At 41.9% G+C, this 19049-nt stretch overlaps 1 protein-coding gene across 1 annotated transcript in view; it reads left to right on the top strand.

Annotated features, from left to right (window-relative positions):
• The window catches only part of bmpr1aa (bone morphogenetic protein receptor, type IAa), a 53011-nt gene that overhangs the window by 31577 nt on the left and 2385 nt on the right, over nt 1-19049 (top strand). Inside the window, exons 3-12 of the mRNA XM_069659226.1 lie at nt 3179-3574; nt 13375-13537; nt 13816-13918; nt 14011-14110; nt 14197-14284; nt 15312-15447; nt 15777-15969; nt 17205-17502; nt 17749-17924; nt 18319-18449. Coding sequence (XP_069515327.1) covers nt 3508-3574; nt 13375-13537; nt 13816-13918; nt 14011-14110; nt 14197-14284; nt 15312-15447; nt 15777-15969; nt 17205-17502; nt 17749-17924; nt 18319-18449 — 1455 coding nt within the window. The 5' untranslated portion in view covers nt 3179-3507. The remainder of the gene's footprint in view (nt 1-3178; nt 3575-13374; nt 13538-13815; nt 13919-14010; nt 14111-14196; nt 14285-15311; nt 15448-15776; nt 15970-17204; nt 17503-17748; nt 17925-18318; nt 18450-19049) is intronic.

The raw sequence follows: 19049 nt of genomic DNA, 5'->3' as shown, positions 1-19049 counted from the left end.
GTGGCTCAAAAGTCGGCCAAGTTAATCAACAACTGAGGAGGAGTAATGATGTCAATTTTAAGACAATTGATGTCACAGAGTTTAATGTCCGATAACGGCCAGCCTAAAAAGATCAGGGGCCTACCGTAGCGCCACATAGCCCCGCAGCTAACCGCGTTCTCAGCGGGCTAAAAAACACCATGATTATTTTATAATCAAGTTCATCTTATATTGGGACCATTACGATACCTTATAAGCAGTTGCAGATTGTTTAGACCCTGGGTTCCCAACCAAAAGGACCTTCAAATAAATCTAGTGGGTCTTCAGGTAATTTAGGATACACAAATCTTTTTCAGTTTCAGACATTTAAAGCATAAAACAGAAACACTTAACATGAGCTACTCTTCTGTATTGAGTGTATCCTCAACTCTCATGGCACCTGATTATTAGCAGATCTACGTGTTCCAGACAGCCTAACCAGCCATGAATGTTGTAAATGTAGCAGTCGATATCTGCAGAACATGAGTCTGCAGAAACAAGACGCTGGTATCTGCATTACAGAAATCTCTGTATCGCTCTCCGTTAGCTTCTGCTGGAGGAAGAAGAAGGAGTTTGTTGTTTGAATGTGAAGCAGAGCGAAGCATCAGAGACGGGTCTGAACATGAGGAGGAGGAGGAGGAGGAGGAGAGGAGGAGTGAAAGTTACCTGACACCCTGAGTGTTTGGAGAATCCTGCTCTGTTAGAGGATTTTTAACCTCTTCTGTATTAAACCTCTTGAATGAACAGGAGTGAACTCTACGCTGTCTCAACCTCCAGTGTGACTTTGTTGTGTTTTTGAGCTGCCGAGTGATAACACTGAATCTTCACATCAGTCAGCAGTTGGATATTTATGTGTGTGCGTGCATTCATCATACCTTGTGTTTTCAAAGAGAAGTGGATGTGTTGGGTGATTTAGGGTGGGTGTGTGTGTGTGTGAGTGATGGGGGGGCAGCTTCCTGTCTTGGGGGCTCACAACAGACGGCCCTTCCTGAACCTGCCTCGTCTTGCCCTCCCTCCCTCAGTCTGGATGTCTGAATGTGTCTTTGTGTGTGTTATCTCACCCTGCTGCTGCTGTTGTTGTCGTCGGTCTCTAAATGGAGCAAAGAGGCGCAAACAAACTTCAGGATTTGTTGTGGCAGCGAGGTGAAGATATTTCCACTTACTGTTATCGACACAGTGACGCCGACACTCAGACAAGTGTGTGTTTATGTGGCGCTCACACACTCAATCTCACTCATTCACTTACTGCCCCTGCAAACACACACATACACACGCTGATCCTCTTTTTCATTCCGTCTGTTTCTCATGCACATTCCTGACCTGTACGGTGCACCTATGATTCACAGAAGCACCATGTGATTCTTCTTAAACCCAAACTAACACAATCATGGATTGACTCAGAATTGATGAGATGCTTATCTTACAACGTGCAGTTTTTTACTTGATGAAAATGAGGTGAATGTGTTTAATTTCTCTATTTAAAAAAGCAAAATGATGCCGGGGCCGGGGACGAGTAATGCAATCTGTGTGTACTGGACCACCGTGTAGTTCTCATTCTTTAACTTGGCACTCTTTTACACACACTTTGTCCATCGCACATAATACACCCTCCCCCTAATACACTGGCAGTAACACTCACATGCACACACTCGCTCTGTGTTCTGTGTGTGCGTGTGTGCCTTTGTTCTTTACCTCCTCAGTCAGAGATGTGTGAAAAGTGGGTCACAGGTCGGACCTCTTTGTCCCCCCCGGGCAAATGAAAAGTGACAGACACCGGCCGGGCATTGCCGCTAATTCACTCGCACACATACATACACACACACTCAAACACACACGAGCATACTCCCCACTCCATCCCTTTCGGCGCCCACTAATTGCGACATGCCGTTGCTAGCGCTGCACAGGGCCAGCGCCTGTAATTGCAGAACATCCCTGGACAAATAATTCGGTAGTTAGTCGGACCGTCGGAGGCCAGCGCCGGGCCGGGAGGGGTCACGGGGTCACAGCTCACTGAAGACGAGGGTAAGGAGGGAGGGCCGGAGCCAAACAAACCAAACCCTCTGTATTATTAAGTTTTAAAACCAGAGTGTGTTCTCATTTACGTTATTTCAAGGAGGACTCATCCACTACTGTGACTGTTCTTGTAATGACATCAATACAACGATTATTTGGACGTATCCACAATATCAAAATAAGAGCAGAAACAGGCAGCAAGAAAAGAGTACAAAGACTCTGGTTCCAGTAACGTACTTATTTTTAAGTTGTCATTTCGAGGATCTCAGTTTCGATCTCTTTTGCCGCACCTGTGGTAATAAACGACATCCACAGTTGGCTCCCTTTGGTACGGTTGTAACTCTTGATTTTCCTCACTGATGGCAGCCACTTAGCTCCGCCTACCCTTTTTGGCAGACCAACCACTGCTGGGTGATGGAAAACCCATCATTGTGATTTTTTTCCGCCAAAGTCGCACCAAACACCCAGTCCATAATACTGCAAATGCAAAGGCTTTCATCAGTGGGCCATAGGCTCAATCACCATTGTGTTACCTCATTCTGCCATAGATAGTGACTTAACAGACATTTATTTAAATGAAAATCTTGTGCAGGGAGAGCCAGCAGAGTTTACCTGTTTCAAGTCCCGTAACAGTCCCTTTAAGAGCTTGGTTGTGTATCTTCTTACTGCAGGAAGTGTACTTTGTACGTCCATCCAAAGCCAAAACAGTCTGAGTATCTAGAGGCAAGCTGAGCTGACGTTCGCCGCAGCTCGCCTCACAGCCCCTCCTGACTTCTGTGTTTGCTGTAGAGCGTCAGAGAAACAGATTTGTAATGTTTAACTACTTGATTCACCATTTATTTTCCATTTTTAAATAATCAGGACTTCATTTAAAATGTGTGATAGAGGTAAAACAGGAGACGTGGGCTAGTAAAGAAGGTGACTTTTGGGCAGATGTTTTTCAGGAGAGCTTAACGTGCCAGTTGCCATGAATGTAACATTTCTTGTAACAATCTGTAATAAAGCATTTATACAAAACCAGAAATGTCTTTATATAAAGAAAAAGCAGGAACCAGAAGCACATGACGAATATGAATAAGTCAACATCCTCTCGAGCCTTCACTCATCAGCTGATCATAATCTATTTCTGTATCTTTTCCTTCTTCAGGGTTTTGGAGCCAAAGAGCCCGTGAGACAGAAGAGGACCTGCTATTGTGATACCACCCTCCACACCTGAACCCCAGTCTGTGGACTCCCCGCTCCATCCCTGCTGCTCCTCAACCAGCCAACAGATCATTCTCTCTCTGAGGCCTTTACCTCTACCCTGCTCCACCCTTCTTCTCCACCTCCGGGGCTGCTGCTGTGGATTAAAGGCTTTCTATCAGGGCTTGAGTTTCTCCTCTAAGTCCAACACACACAGCTGACCCAGAGGCTCCCCAGAGCACGGCCCCGTCTGGGCCCAGTTCAGGTCCAGTGTTGGAGCAGTCCTGCTGCAGGATGGCAGGTCTACCGCTCTGTTTGGCTGTCATGGCCGCCGCTCTTCTGCTCACGTTCAGAGCCGATGGTAAGACTGCCTTTTTTATTATTTCACGCCTAAGCTGACGGATATTCTGTTCAAAATGTCTCTTCTTTTGATCCTCGTTAAAAAGGGTACAAAAAGCATCCTACACCAATCTTGGGCTCGGGGCCCCAACCAGGGTCATCTGACGTGCAACTTTGGCTCATAAGAAGCTTGTCAATAGAAATAGTAAAACAAAGAATGTGCTTAAAAGTCATACCGCCTTTCATAATCATGTTGGCTGGATATTGACACCCTATTGATGATTATTGGATGAATGATGTGTTTAAATGATCGATGCCGTTCTGTCACACGTCACTGTGTTCTGCCACTTTTCCTCCTTATTCGGATGTTCGCATACAACCAAAGCCTTATTTGGTCAAACTCATTTGGTCAATGCTCTTGGGCTGCTGAGTTACTCATTAACCCTTTACTTTGTTTTGAGTGAGATAAGCAGAACTTTCAGACTGACATTAACATAAAAAGTCTGTATACCCGTCCTGTGTAATCAGCTCCTCCTCCCTGCACACACAGATGTGTATCAGCAGCCTTTTGTTCGAGCCCTGATTAAGTGCCAATTGGCTGATAATGACAGAGACTTTAGAAATTACCCTAGAGTTCTAGCATCATCTGTTTGAGCCTACATGATCGTGACGTGATGTAATTAAATAGTGAGGATTTTCTGTACCCTGAAAATCTTCAGGTTTTAGACTTTTGGACTGACAAACCAGCAGTTGCATGATGAGTGAGGTTATTGTTTGTTTTGCCTCGTGTTTCACTACAGGTAGGGATCAGCCCTGCTCTTGCACACAGGGAGCTCAACAGAGTGGCGGAGAGAGGGGAGTTAAAACTTCATCTCTACTCCACTTACTCGTTCAGATAGTTTACATTAAGCTGGTGTTCGTGATCTTTACATACAGTGCGAACAGGTGAATATCCATATTTTTAGATGGTGTTATCAGAGTGTGAAATGTGTTCAGAGTGATAAAACTTCAGCTCTGAACATGAGAGAGGTCGCAGTCTGAGCTGACAATCACTGACCTACAAACACACACAGAACAGGCTGATAAGAGCAGGGCGAGCCTCACTGTGATTGACTCAAACTCTCTGATAACACACACACACACATACACACACACTCACAGTAATCTGGGAAGGGAAAGGCGAGACTCATTCCTCCCGTCTTATCAAACTACTGTTCCACTCTTTTATTCACATCATGACTTCTGTCTGATTTCAGCTTCAGCTCTTCTGTATTTCATTTATCTGTATTTTTATCAAATATTTACAACTATAAAAACACGTTCTGCTTTCAATATATAAATAATTCCTCACTGGCACAACATGATGTAAAGTATAACAAATATTAAGAGGATTTGTCTATTAAAATATTGCATAAAATTCATTTTTTAAGTAGTTTATATTGTATTTTATCAATTGTGCTTTACTCTTCACCTTTTTTTAGTGTTTTTTTCAGATGCTACTCAAATCTGATCACCTTACTTTCCCTGCTCTCTGCACACAGTAGCTTGACTCTCCTATTATAAGTATTAATGCATCTATGATTTGTCTCTGGTAGTTAATTATCATCTGCAGCTCCCCTCAGCTTCTCAGAGCTCTATAGTGAGTTTCAGGAAGAAAAAGCTGCAGCCTCCAAAGAAACACAAAAGTTCCTGACCATTCAACATAATATAAGTCCGCTCCACTATCAGCTGCTGTATCAGCCCTCAGAAACTCTCTCCGTCCCGTCCGTCACTCCTCCCTGCAGGAAGCTGTTGAACTGATTGTTGCCACTCTTACTTCCTCTCTGCACATTAACCGCTTCCTGTATGGCACCGTACGAGCTGCCAGCGGCGCTAAAAGCTCCAAACAGCCATTGTTCTCCGGAAATATCCTTCAGTCCCTCTGGAGACTTATTCACCCTTTGATACAGTGTTTGTTTCCCCTCACTGGATTTATTTCTGCCACAGCCTGTGAGGACTGACGGTCCCTGAACACACCGCACTCTCACTGCTTGGTTCATTTACCTTTTTTTGTTTGTTTGTTTTAATCCAGGTCAGTGCGAGGGCTGTAAATAACAAATAATTAACATTGAATCTTTCTTTCTTTTTTAAGTAATGTATAAAATATTTCTCCTGTTTAATCTATACATATATTTAGCTTCATTTTGGAGCCATTAATGTTCATAAAGTGAATGAACAGTTATTTTTACATCTAAATAAATTAATGTGACTGTCACGTTCTTTAGCAAGGCGCTGCAGCCAGAGACGGTGACTGAAAACTGAAACATGTAGTTATGTAACATTCATCTTCAAAGGGATAATGTAGCTTAAAAACTTTGTATTGTTTCTGCTGTTCAAAGTAGAAGCTCCACTCTTTTCTTACCGTTAGATTTAAGTTAATTTAATTGAAACATTGTAATATTGTTGTTTTTAATGTGCAACCAGTTCAACAGGAAGTATGGGACATGTTAAATAATGTGTTCACACATACATATACATGTGTTACCTGAGGCAGCTTTACCTCACAGCTCTGCTCTATTTTAACAAGCGTCGGTTGGTAATTACCTCACCGGGAAGTTTTCAACAACCTGCCCTCGCTATAGCAACGCAGGCTCGGTCGAATAAACATCTCTGGGAGAGCCGGCGTTTTTGTTGGCCCTGCTTTGATTAAAGAAAAGATTGTTTCGGTTGTAAAAGTGGAGCACAAACAGGAGAAGAACTGGGCTGAGGTGTGTGAGGGAATCAAGACAGAAACACATTTTACATTTGTGCACGGAAGTGTTTCTGCACCCAAACATTTGTCCTTTTCAAGGTTGACATATACTGATAAAATCCAGATGAGAAAACGCCCTGTATTTTGCCTCACAGGCTAAAAACAGGCTGCTTGACGTCACAATGGAAGGAATACCTGCAGACTCTACTCAGGGCAGAGATAAAAGTTGTCAGCTTAATTTTGCATAGTTAACCTACATTTTTATTTAGAGATAATTTTCTTTTATAAAGACTGGAATATGAGACAGTAAAGCACTAAGCTCGCTGTTGTAAAGATGCAAATACATCATTTACACACTCCTTTAAAGACATGTGAGTGTAACAAATAAAACAATGTGTCACACTTAAGACCCAAGGTTTTCACTTAACTGGCTGTAAGTAGACTTTTGTCTTTCTGCTCCTACAAACTGATTTTATACTTGTATTCTTGATATCTAGTATCGGTAGAGGCTTTGAAAAAAAGTCAAGCATTTAACTTTTAACAAGTGCTTTCAAGAGGCAGGAAAATTAAGCAGCATGGCAGGAAATAAGAGGCCTTCAAAATAAAAGCATGACGTCAGGAAGATGGCTTCAGTATAGCCGCCAATTCTTGTATCATTGCTTTGCTTTTTGTTTTTTAATACCTCAGAAAAAGTCTTGTTAAATAACCTAAAATCACTCTAAAGCTGTGGATGTGATCATACAATTATTTTTCCCTCTTTCACACAAACGGTGTGAAGTGTTTAACAGCCATAGAAAAGTTTGAGATTTGTGCTGCAACTGACAGAGTTCAGGTCATGCAAGTGCTGTGCTGAGGGACATTAGAGAGGTGACATAACTCGTGCAGGATGTTGTATCGGGAGGCAGATTGAGTTCAGGATGTGTCGTCCTCTCCTGTCGACCTGCAGAAGTGATGACGCCTCGTAACCAGAGAGAAGCAGCCTCTCCTCTCTGTCCTGCTCTCACTGTCAGAGCTCATAAGAATCATGTGTGGTGGACAAAATCAGATATCTGCTCATATTTAGCATGATGACTCTTGGTAACTCCAGTGTATTTTTAGACGTTTCCCTAACTCTTTCTATTCAAACATCTCCACATGTTCTGTTTTTACGATCAAAGCAGCGGTACGAGTCGTTCTCCTCACCTGTTCACCGTGAGAGGCAGTTTGCCACTCATTGTCTTTGTTTACTCCCTCTTTTCCTCTTTTCATCCCACCTTTCCAAGGTCGGAGGAGGGAGGCGACACTGATCGTCCTCTGGGGGTGTCTCTGTGGCTGACAGCTGATCTGACCTCCCTCTCCTCCCTCCTCTCCTCTGTTGTTTGTCTCTGTTCGGAGGAGCAGCAGCAGTGTTTCTGCAGCAGCAGGCGTCACTCAGGATGTGCTGGTGATTCCCTGCAGAATTCAGACTTCATCACAGCGGAGCCAGAACACGCATTAGCCACACAGAGATGTTCATTTAGTCTCAGTACTTCAGACTGTAGGGACGAGTTTCTCTAAATATACTTACTTTGCTAACCTGAGTCTTTCTACTTTTACTGAGCTCCACCTCCGGGGTAGATTGTTGTTTTTATTTACAGCTTTAGTAACTTTACACTAATATTTTTACAAACAAAACATTTGATAAACTTTAAAGTATGTGATACATTGTAAAGTTTACACCTCCCCACAGAATATCAAACTTTACCTCATAAGTAGATTATTTTCAATGTTCATTAGTCATTTATAAAGATAATCAGTGAGTGTTTGGATGATGTCATTTTTCAAGCCAAGTTAAACATGTCATGGTTTCAGTTTCTCAAAAGTAAGTTATTGTAAATACCTATAAACGATTTTCAGAGCTTGGACAAAAACAAGCATTGTAAAGTAGGGCTGCAACTGACTATTTTGATCGTCAACGAGTCATCGATTATTGAAACAATTAATCGACTAATCTGATAATAAATTGTACAATTACTTAACAGCTCTTATTCAGGTATCAGCTTTTAAATGTAGCTTGATGTTCTTTTAAGCATGTGCTACCGAACAATAAAGACAATAAATAAACTTTGACTACTACTGATACAAAATATAAAAAGAAAATCCAAGTTTTTTTCTGTTCAAAACTAAAAACAGACAAAGTGCTGATAAGAAAAATAAATCAAATCCACTACGCGCGCACATTACCCACTCTCGTGATAAACAAGGTCTGCTTTCTGATGGTGAAATGCTCCCGGACTTTAGCGGTTTTAGGACGTGATGGTGTTGCATCGGCCGCCGCCATTTTGCTATGTTTTGTTTACCTGTCGCTTCCCGGTCGCTGTTATGCATCAGCAACTCTTAGCAGAGATAGTAAAGATGCGAGATGGCTCACCTCTCAGCAATTCTCTCTGGGAAACGATGTTATGTCAGCGCACAGCATGAAACACATGCTCTGGTTTATTGTGGCAGCATTTATCAGTATTTTCACTAAACAAACAGTCGATTAATGAGAGATTATGGAAGATTAGTCAACAGATTCACCCAGAATGGAAACAAATCGTTCAAAATGAGCTCCACCTCATTAACTCGCACTTTAAAACCCTGAGTATTTATAATCAAGTATATAAAAGAACAGAGAAGGGGACATTCTTCTTCTTTCTACTTATGTTGTGATGATAATGAGCTCTTTGTTAGTTCCTTAATTTGATTTCTCTTTGCATACACAATGTATTTATCATACCAAGTTTATGACTCTGAATATTTGCAGTCAGTGAGTCATTTTGGACAAACTGAGTCGTAAAGTTTCTCTGCATGAGAGCTGCGTAGCTAACTAGTTAGGTAGGTCTGCTTTAACAGGCAGCTCACGCACATTCCTTACTCTATACACATAAATGTACTTTCTTATTTATCTTATCCAGTTTGTTCTTTCTTTATTGTCTCTATATCCAGTGTGCGTTTTCTTCATTGCTGGATTTTTAGGACACATCTAACAATTAATAATTAATCAATTAATCTGCTGATTGTTTCCGATAAATCTGAGTATTTAAAACGGGGGTCTCCAACCCTTCTCCTGGAGAGCTACACCTGATTCAAATGTTCTGCTCATTGTTAATCCCCTGAGACACTTCAGTTGGTTGATAACGAGCAGATCATTCAAATCAGGAGTGTTAGAGTACGGAGAAACCTGAAACATGCAGGATGGTAGCCCTCCAGGAGCAGGGTTGGAGACCCCTGATTTAATACACCAAAAAGCTGTGGCAGTGGACACAAAGTCGTAAAGTTTCCCTACATGAGAGCAGAGCAGCTAACGTCGTTCCTGCAGACCACACCGGCTGCCTCATCATCAAACACACCGTCATCATCGCTCACCGTTCCTCCAGCCGCTCAGATGTTTACGTGACTGAGGAGATCAGAGCGTTTCATCGCTCTGCTGCTGCTGGATGTAAATAAACAGTCGGTCTAAAACAGCGCTGTTACTTTAAGAGCACATGGAGAGAGTCTGATTACCCAGCGTCCTCTCTGCCAGACCTCAGTCTCCACTCTGACTGCTGGCACAATTAAGCACACATGTGGATGGAGACAGAAGCAGAGCAGCCATTTCCAGCCTCAGCGCGCACACACACACATACACTTTAAGCTGCTTCCTCCCTCGCTCATAACTTTTCAGCCAATCAGAGCTGACCCGGCCTGAGAGGGAGGCAGGACAGCAAGGAACTGTCTGTGTGGTTTCTTAAGTCTAGACGATTATGAGATCAATGATCAGTTTTTCTATATTTAGTTTTTCATTAGGTTAAAGCTGTGAAATAACACCTGTGTTGGTCAGAGGTCAGTGTGTCCCTGATAATCAGCATTGTGGATACTAGGGCTGTGTTCGAAATGGCATACTATCTACTGTATACTACATACTACAGTCGGCAGTAGTATGTTGTACGGAGCTGTTCACATTTATTTAGCAGTATGCTACGCCAGGCGCCAGTTTCCAGTCTTGGAAAGCGGAATAAAACAATAGCCCGCCAACAGTTGCTTCTTTAACTATAGCGCCCCCTTCTGCTCTTCAGGGATGCTGCTACCGTCTGCCATTTCAAATGCCGTTGTGACGTTCCCGCACTTTGCAATGTGGGATACAGAATGCGAGGCAGAGTGGTCCAATGCGTACTGGAGATTTTGCCTGAATCAGTACATGAAGACATCCGGGTATTTTTGGCCATTTCGAAGAGTGGCGGTGTGTGCGATTGGACGAATAGATCAATCCATCCCCCCAAGGGGTCCTTATTTGTACTTTTATTTTGCCTTTAGTAGCAGTCTGCCTCATTGAGAATACAACTTTGAATTTCATTTTACAGATTAATATTTACAAAGTGTCCAAGTATAAGATTTGGTCGTTGGAGTTGGGCCTTAATCTGCACGTTATGTTGCATTGATTTCCAATGATTTCTTGTAGTGACTAAATTACAATTTAACCATCTTTAGTGTTTGCTGTCTGATCAGTGCTAAAAGGCAGCGTCAACTAATACATTTAAGAACTATGACAAAACTGTAGGTTCAGTTGTACACATTTAATTTATTATCTCGACGTAGAGTTTATTTGGAGGCTGCATTCGGAGGTGTCTGTCATCTTCTGCTGTTGTCTTACGTTGCGTCTGGTTTGAAACCAAACTAATTCCAAATATTATTTCGGTTTTCATTTTTTATCCATTTTTCTATCCAAGTTCTTCAATATTTAATTTGCTGAAAATAAAGTACTTTTCCTGCAGGCACACACTCTGAATGTATCGGCAAGCGCTGGTTGGAAAATTGGCATTCATACATATGTGGTTTTTAAATGAGAATGTAACTTTCTTCATACATCAAGGAACAAGACCTGTTGTAAATTCCTGAGATAAAAACTGTGTAATATACTTAGAAACAGTTTAATGTCCTCGGCAGCAAATGTTCAACAAGAGCTCAGTTTTCCTTTTCAGACATAGAAACAATAACTTCCTGTCTTAAGGTTTACACACTTGTTTGTTTAAAGAAACTGCATTGTAGTTCTAAGTGAAGGCTGGACCTGAGTGGAGAGGCTGCAGCTCTGTGTGGTTGTGCTCTGAGTGTTGGGGAGGATTTAATGTGCAGACTCAGCTCAGTGTGAGGCCGACGTCACAGCGAGGAGACTTCAGAGGACTTTCTGGTTTCTGTTTTTCACTCCGTGTCAAACATGAGTCAGAGTCTGCGTTCCAGTCTGCAGAGTCACAGCAGATCTCTGTTAGATCCTCTTGTACACAACCACTGAACCACAGGACCACGTCCTACTCTGACAGAGGACAGACAGACAGGCTGTTACCACAGCGACTAGGCAGCTCAAAGTGTAGGTGTGCAGGTAGATCATGTCCAGACATGACGGCATGCATGTCTACACACCTCTGAGTGTTTTAACTCTGAGCTGCCGAAAGATAGAGAGAGAAGAAAAGAAGAGATGAGATAGAAGGAGATGTTAGAGATAGAGAAGGAAGGAAGGAGTGAGAGCGGAGGAGAGAGTTCAGTAAACAACAACATGGGAGTTTACTCCTGCAGGAGGGACGGAGGGAAGAGAGAGGGATCAGAACAGGAGAGGACTGATAAGAGGTGAACAGAGCTGCAGGAGAAGACAGCAGGAGGGAGGGATTAAGACGTCTCCTCCTCTCTGTGCTCTTATCTCTCCGCTCCTCTGATGAAGCTGAATTCATGAGTTTACTGACCAAATATCAGTTGCTTCTGCTCGTACCAGCTTTTTTATATCTCAAGATTGCCAGATTTTCTGTTTACTCTATTTAATATCTTGTTTTTGTTGTACGACTAGTTGGACAAAGTTGAAACAACTTTGCTCTGAGACTGTAGAACCCTTAATTTTAAAGGTTTATTAATTCATAAAGATTATTAAAATTAAATAAATAATTGTCATATTAAATTTATTAATAAATGAAAATAAAAGACCCCCAAAAGGCTTCTTGAAGAGCCTTTGAAAACCTTTTCACCGACACCTGAAGAATATGTCTTAAGAAAGAATCTGCAAAAAGATTTAGACGTTTTATTTTGAAGGTTTTTGTGCAGCTTCCTCTGTTCAGACCTCTGACATGGAGAGTTCCGGCTTTAGTTTGCTGTGTCTTTAAAAAGAAAAGTAACATTTTGGTAACAGCACCAACACTCTTGCTTAAATCTTTCCTGGTGAAGAGAAAAACATATTTTTTAAAAACACACCAGCTCTAACACAAACAGTGCAAAGAATAAAAAGCTAACAGCAGATTAATGAAAGATTTAAATCATTTATTGTCTCACAATGGGGATTACTGGAGCATCTGTTTGTTGGTATAATTATATTATTTTACTGCTATTTATATATTTTTTTATGATGTGATGTGTTTAAAAGAAGAAGAGAAACACCCTGTGAACCAGGAATACAAGAAGACAGAGAAGCTGTTATCTGAAAGAGTGAAGTAAATATTAGTTTGCAGTGAGGTCTGTTGTTCTGACCATAATGAATCACATCATTTAAAGTTTGTGAATATACAAATAATTTGACCCTGAGTGTTTTCAGTGCTCAAAATGTACTGACACAGAAAAAGACATAACAAAGCTGAACAAATAAAGAATGTGAATATATATACAGTATCATGTACATAAAAAAGTACCAATGGCCGACAACATGAATAAAAATGACAATATATAAATCTAATGTTTAAATTATTGTAAAAAAAAAACACCAAGCATTTAGGGTAAAAGATAAAATAATGAAACAATTATAAACAATGTGAAGATTATGACGACACACTTTATCTGTCAGTATAAATAACCTGTGCTCCTTATATGGAGCTCTGTCCTCCTCCACCTCTGTGTCTGCTGATAGAGGAGGAATGTTTCTCCTCCAGCAGGAGTCACTCTGATAAATCTGAAGTCTGTTCCTCAGGCTCCACTCTGTCCCCGAATCCTGGACTAAAAACCAAACTTTAAATTCAGTGAAGTCTGAAGACTTCAGTCTGTTCATTTAAAACACCTTTAATAAAACTGAGCTGCAGAGAATCGCACTGCCACAGATGAAACTTTAAATCTGGTTCTGACTCCGTTCATGTTTCTCCATCCAGCTGCAGGTCAGAACCCAGACCACGTCCTGCAGGGGACCGGGGTGAAACCTGAGGCACGGCGACCTGGTGAGGACTCGACCATCGCGCCCGAGGATGCCGCTCGTTTCCTCAGCTGCTACTGCTCCGGACACTGTCCTGACGACGCCACCAACAACACCTGCCAGTGAGTCGAGACACACAGAGGAGGACAGTGAATCTCCGATAGAAACCTGAACCATGATTTTAAATAAATTTATATAATCAATTAATCTCCCCACTCTTCTCGGGGATGCTTTAAAGAAGCTTTAATTGTACTCTTAAAGAACTGCGTGTATTCAGGGATGAAATAGTTTGAATACCTTTTCAGGTACCAGTCTGAATTTGATCTGAACAGCTACATAGACTTCCAATCATTGCCATTGATACATGTTAATGATCTGTGTGTTCTGTGTGTCTCCTCAGGACCAACGGTCAGTGTTTTGCCATCATTGAGGAGGATGAGCACGGTGAGGCCATCCTCACCTCCGGCTGCATGAAGTATGAAGGCTCACACTTCCAGTGCAAGGTACACAACAAACACACACTCACACATAAAACACACTCGCATATCAAACTTTCACACACAGCTTCAACTGATCGATGTGGTTTGATTGACAGGACTCCCCCAAAGCTCAGACCAGAAGAACCATCGAGTGCTGCGACACCGACTTCTGCAACAGAGACCTGCAGCCCACCCTCCCCCCGCAGGCTCCCTCTGGTAACACTCACCCTTAAGCTCAGTCTTCAGGTGTTCACCAGGTGAATGTAGAGCTGAGTTAACCACTGTGCTCTCTTCTGTTGCAGAGGGAAGCCCCCACTGGCTCGCCTTCCTCATCTCCATGATGGTCTGCTGCTGCACTCTGATCTGTGTCACCGTCGTCTGTTACTACAGGTAGGACATCACCTTTTCCACAGCACCTTACATCCCCTCTCATAATCTGAAGCTTCTCCTCACCGCAGAGCTTCTCTGAGAATCATCCTGTTTTCTTCACTATCAAAGTCATCCAGTGATAGTTGTGCATTTATGGGTAAACTGCAAACAGGACCTGATAACAGTTAATGTAGCATGGCCACAGTCTGACAAACTTTTAATACATTTAATACATTTTAAAAATGGGTTCAGCTTGAAGTCCACAGCTTAATGTTCAGCAAAAGTTGTATTTTAGCAATAATAACAAGAAAAAACAAAACATTTTGAACTGCAGTGAGAAAAGCGTAATCACACAGTTGTCTTCTGTGTTAAAGTGGTGTTTAACAGGGCTGCATGATGTATTGTTAAAGCGATGAAGCTAAAGATTGTGTGAGCTTTTGTTTGGGATGATCACGCTAATCAAACATATATTTGAACCTCGTTAGAAATGGTAGCGACATGTGTCGCTCCACCTGACTTCACCTGTTTTTTTCATGTGGTGTCAGAGTCGCTGAACCAAGAGTGATAATCGTAGGAGGGGGGTTGTTTTGTTAGAGGAAAATAGACTTAAAAGTCCCAAATATTACAAAGTGTGATTGTAATTACATATGTACAATAAGACACACCTGTCTTGTATTTTTTTAAATCGCAATAAAAGTTAGCGTAATGTCACCTAGCCCTAGTACTTTCATACTAAATTCAGTGTGTTTCTCTGTAATTATTGTCCTGTTAGGCTGTTTACTTGGCTGATGAAAATTAATATTCCTCTAATTTATCCATTAACATGCTGCCATTAACGACTTACTACAATGAATCCCGTTTAATGCTTTAGGTTTGTAGTAAAGAGTCATTATAAACAGGAAACAGACAGGAACTAAAAGGCAACCAAATGAACACCTTTAACCTGTTGTGACTGCATGTTCTGATACAGCAGATTAAAGTGGTTGTTTTTCTGTATTAAGTAATATAATTCCGTGTGTGTGTGTGTGTCTGTGTGTGTGTTGAACAGGTACAAGTGGCAGACTGAGCGTCGGCGGTATCACAAGGATCAGGAGGAGGAAGTCTTCATCCCTGTTGGAGAGTCACTAAAAGACCTCATCCACCAATCACAGAGCTCGGGCAGCGGCTCTGGGCTCCCCCTGCTGGTAGGAGCAGCACACTGCACACACCCTAATACTATGAATTATACACATATTAATACATACATGCACTGTGGTGAGAATAAATGTGGGCGAGAAAACTTTGAGCTATTCAAAATGAGAGGAAAATATGTTCATTTTCAGTGTTTCCTGTTTGTCTAACATTAAGACTTAGATAAGATGTAACCCATTAACAGTCATCTCCTTCTTTTCCAAACTCAATTGTTACATACTTTTGTTCTTTTACATTTTGCTACAAGAAACAGAAATAAACTTCATAAAACTTTAAAAAGAATATAATGTAATAAGCCCTCCCCTCTCATTTGCGTGATCAGGTGCAGCGGACCATCGCCAAGCAGATCCAGATGGTGCGTCAGATCGGGAAGGGGCGGTACGGCGAGGTGTGGCTCGGCCGCTGGAGGGGAGAGAAGGTGGCCGTCAAAGTCTTCTTCACCCGAGAGGAGGCCAGCTGGTTCAGAGAGACCGAGATTTACCAGACCGTCCTGATGAGACACGAAAACATCCTCGGTACTGATCACATCCATCCTTCACCTCACTCACACCTTTAACAGACTCTGTAAAAGCTGACACATGAAGTAGAAACTAGATTAATCAGGATTTTTTTACGCATTGGAAAAGCCAGCATAAACTTAAAATAGACTTTGGAGTTTATTTAATGAAAGCACATTAGGATTATAAAGGGATGTCTTAATGTCCATAAATAACAGGTATCCACATGAACACTGCAACAGGTTTTAGTTGCTGTAACAGTTCCTCCTGACAGGTCAGTGAAAGTGTGAATGATTAGCTCAGAGTGACAGACGCTTGAACACTGCAGGACTCCAGGATCGATCAATACCCTGATTGATTTTTAATTTGGTTGGTGATTTAAACTAATGACAGAGAGGGTCACATGTCGTCTGTCAGACTGATGAGACACAATGACGACACGCTGTTAAACGGAGGCGGAAGATGCTGTGATTTACTGAAGACAATAATTCACTTAGAGAGAGAACAAGGTGTGTGTGTGTGTGTGTGTGTGTGTGTGTGTGTGTGTGTGTGTGTGTGTGTGTGTGTGTGTGTGTGTGTGTGTGTGTGTTTGAGAAGCGAGCATCCCTTATCCCTTTTATTTTCAGACAGAAATAAATCGTGTAGAAACAATTTGATACAAACGTTAAAAATGAAACATGAATATATCGACTTAAATTGATGCAGACGTTATCATAAAATTGATTTAAATACATCGGCTGAAAACAGTCTCTGTTACCCAATCCAGCTATTTGAGTGGGTATTGAGTTGTTGCCTAGTTAGAGTATCATATTGCTCTATCACAAGCCCATCTCTGGAAAACCATCAGGCATCAGTCTGCTGTGCTGCCGCTGTCCCTCGAAACACAGTCGGTTGCGTTTGTACTCTAGTAAATGCTCATGATCGCACCACATGGGCCGTCTTTCCACTCTGTTTTGTGGACTCTTTTTTTCTGAACAGTAATCATGCAGTGTTTGAGGACTTGAAGGAGAGGCGGTGAGCTCGGTGTGGAGGCGTGAAGTCAAAATAATCGGTTGCAAATGTAATTAAAACATAAAACATCTGTAAGGTCCTTTTAATCTTTCACATTTTTTGGAGTTGCTCTAGTTAAACGGGTCATTTTATCTCTAAGTTCTCTGTCTTGATAAAGTTGTGGAGAGTACATGCTACAGTTTTTATCATTATCATTCTTATCAGTTTAGATCTGACCTGTCAATCACGCCTCCCTCCTGCAGGTTTCATCGCAGCCGACATTAAGGGCACGGGCGCCTTCACGCAGCTCTTCCTCATCACCGACTACCACGAGAACGGCTCTCTGTACGACTACCTGAAGCTGACCACGCTGGACACGCAGTCTCTGCTGCGGCTGGCGTACTCGGCCGCCTGCGGCCTCTGCCACCTGCACACGGAGATCTACGGCACGCAGGGCAAACCGGCCATCGCACACCGAGACCTGAAGAGCAAAAACATCCTGATCAAGAAGAACGGCACCTGCTGCATCGCCGACCTCGGCCTCGCCGTCAAGTTCAACAGGTGGGCTCTCTTTAAGCTTTAATACAATTTTATTAATTTATTTTAATTTTAAAGTCATAATGATACATTTCTTTAAATTTATCAGCCACTTTAAGTCTGTAATTAGCTTCAAATATGGATAAATTACACCTTTCTTTGAAGGACTGTGAACATTAGGAAAAGTTTTTAAAGATGTCATGGTGTTAAATAGAGTGACCTCAGAGTGACTTAAGCATCTGATTAATGTTGTTTCTTGTGTTGTCATAGCGACACTAACGAGGTGGACGTCCCTCTGAGCACTCGGGTGGGGACGAGGCGCTACATGGCCCCCGAGGTCCTGGACGAGAGCCTCAACAAGAACCACTTCCAGGCTTACATCATGGCCGACATGTACAGCTACGGCCTCGTCATCTGGGAGATGGCCCGACGCTGCGTCACTGGAGGTTTGAACGCATACACGTATATTATTTTAACTAGATGATGGCATCAATAATAACTTAACATGAGAGCCATAATATTAACAGTTACACAAACTAAAGGATGAATTGATTTAAAGGGAATAAACCTGCTTGAGTATTTTCATTGTCAATTAAATTTGGTCTATTAAATGTTTTACACATCTTATAGACCAAACAAACAGTTGATTAAGTATTATGTGTACTCTGCAGGTTAATGGGCAAAAAAAAAAACTGCAGCCCAACAATTTCTAGTTTTACTTTCTGACATTTCCCTTTTTCTTGACAGAAGATACATATGTCCTCCGGGTCTGTGAATAAACTGCTATCTTGTATTTTCAGGCGAGTTAACTTCAGTTTTTGTTGTCCCCTCTCTGCTCAGGTATCGTGGAGGACTACCAGCTGCCGTATTATGAGATGGTGCCCTCTGACCCCTCCTATGAAGACATGCTGGAGGTGGTGTGTGTTAAAGGACTGCGGCCCACAGTGTCCAACCGCTGGAACAGTGACGAGGTGAGACTCGACAACGGTTCAGGAGGCTCTACTGAGCTAAATGCTAACATGCTAACAGTGATGATGGGAAGCAGGTTTAATGTCCGCCATGTTTACTGCCTCATTTAAACTTGTTAGCAAGCTTACATTTGCAAAAAGAGAGTTTGTGGTTCAGACATTTATGCTCCCCTGAGGATGAATTATAACACCTTTGGTGATCCTCTGACTTTTCATCTAGCTCCATCATAAGGTCAATATTTTTTTAATTTCAAATACTTGGGTTTATTACAAAAAATCTGGAGGACTAATGACATTCACACCAGCCTCTTTTGTACTTTGTATTTACAGCTAATAACTTATGTGAACTGAAGGAACATTATACATGTTAAACATCAGCATGTTAGTACTATTGCAGTTAGCATTAACTCAAGGCACTGCTCTGTGTAAGAACAACCCCTGATCATCATTTATTTAACTTTGATTAAATATAAAGTGGCTAAGCAGTTAATCTGTTCCAAGTCAAGAATGAAGTAGACTATATTATATGTATAAGCGCTCACACACATACTGTATGTACATGGAAATGGATAGTCTGCTTTTTGAGCCTGTTCGGGCTGGGCA

This window comes from Semicossyphus pulcher, unplaced genomic scaffold (assembly GCF_022749685.1).
Source record: "Semicossyphus pulcher isolate SPU_LCO1_2020_fin unplaced genomic scaffold, fSemPul1.0.p SCAF_12, whole genome shotgun sequence".
NCBI classification, from domain to species: Eukaryota; Metazoa; Chordata; class Actinopteri; order Labriformes; family Labridae; genus Semicossyphus; species Semicossyphus pulcher.
The sequence above is the reverse complement of the archived record's forward strand: the minus strand, read 5'-3'. Positions and strand labels throughout refer to the sequence as shown.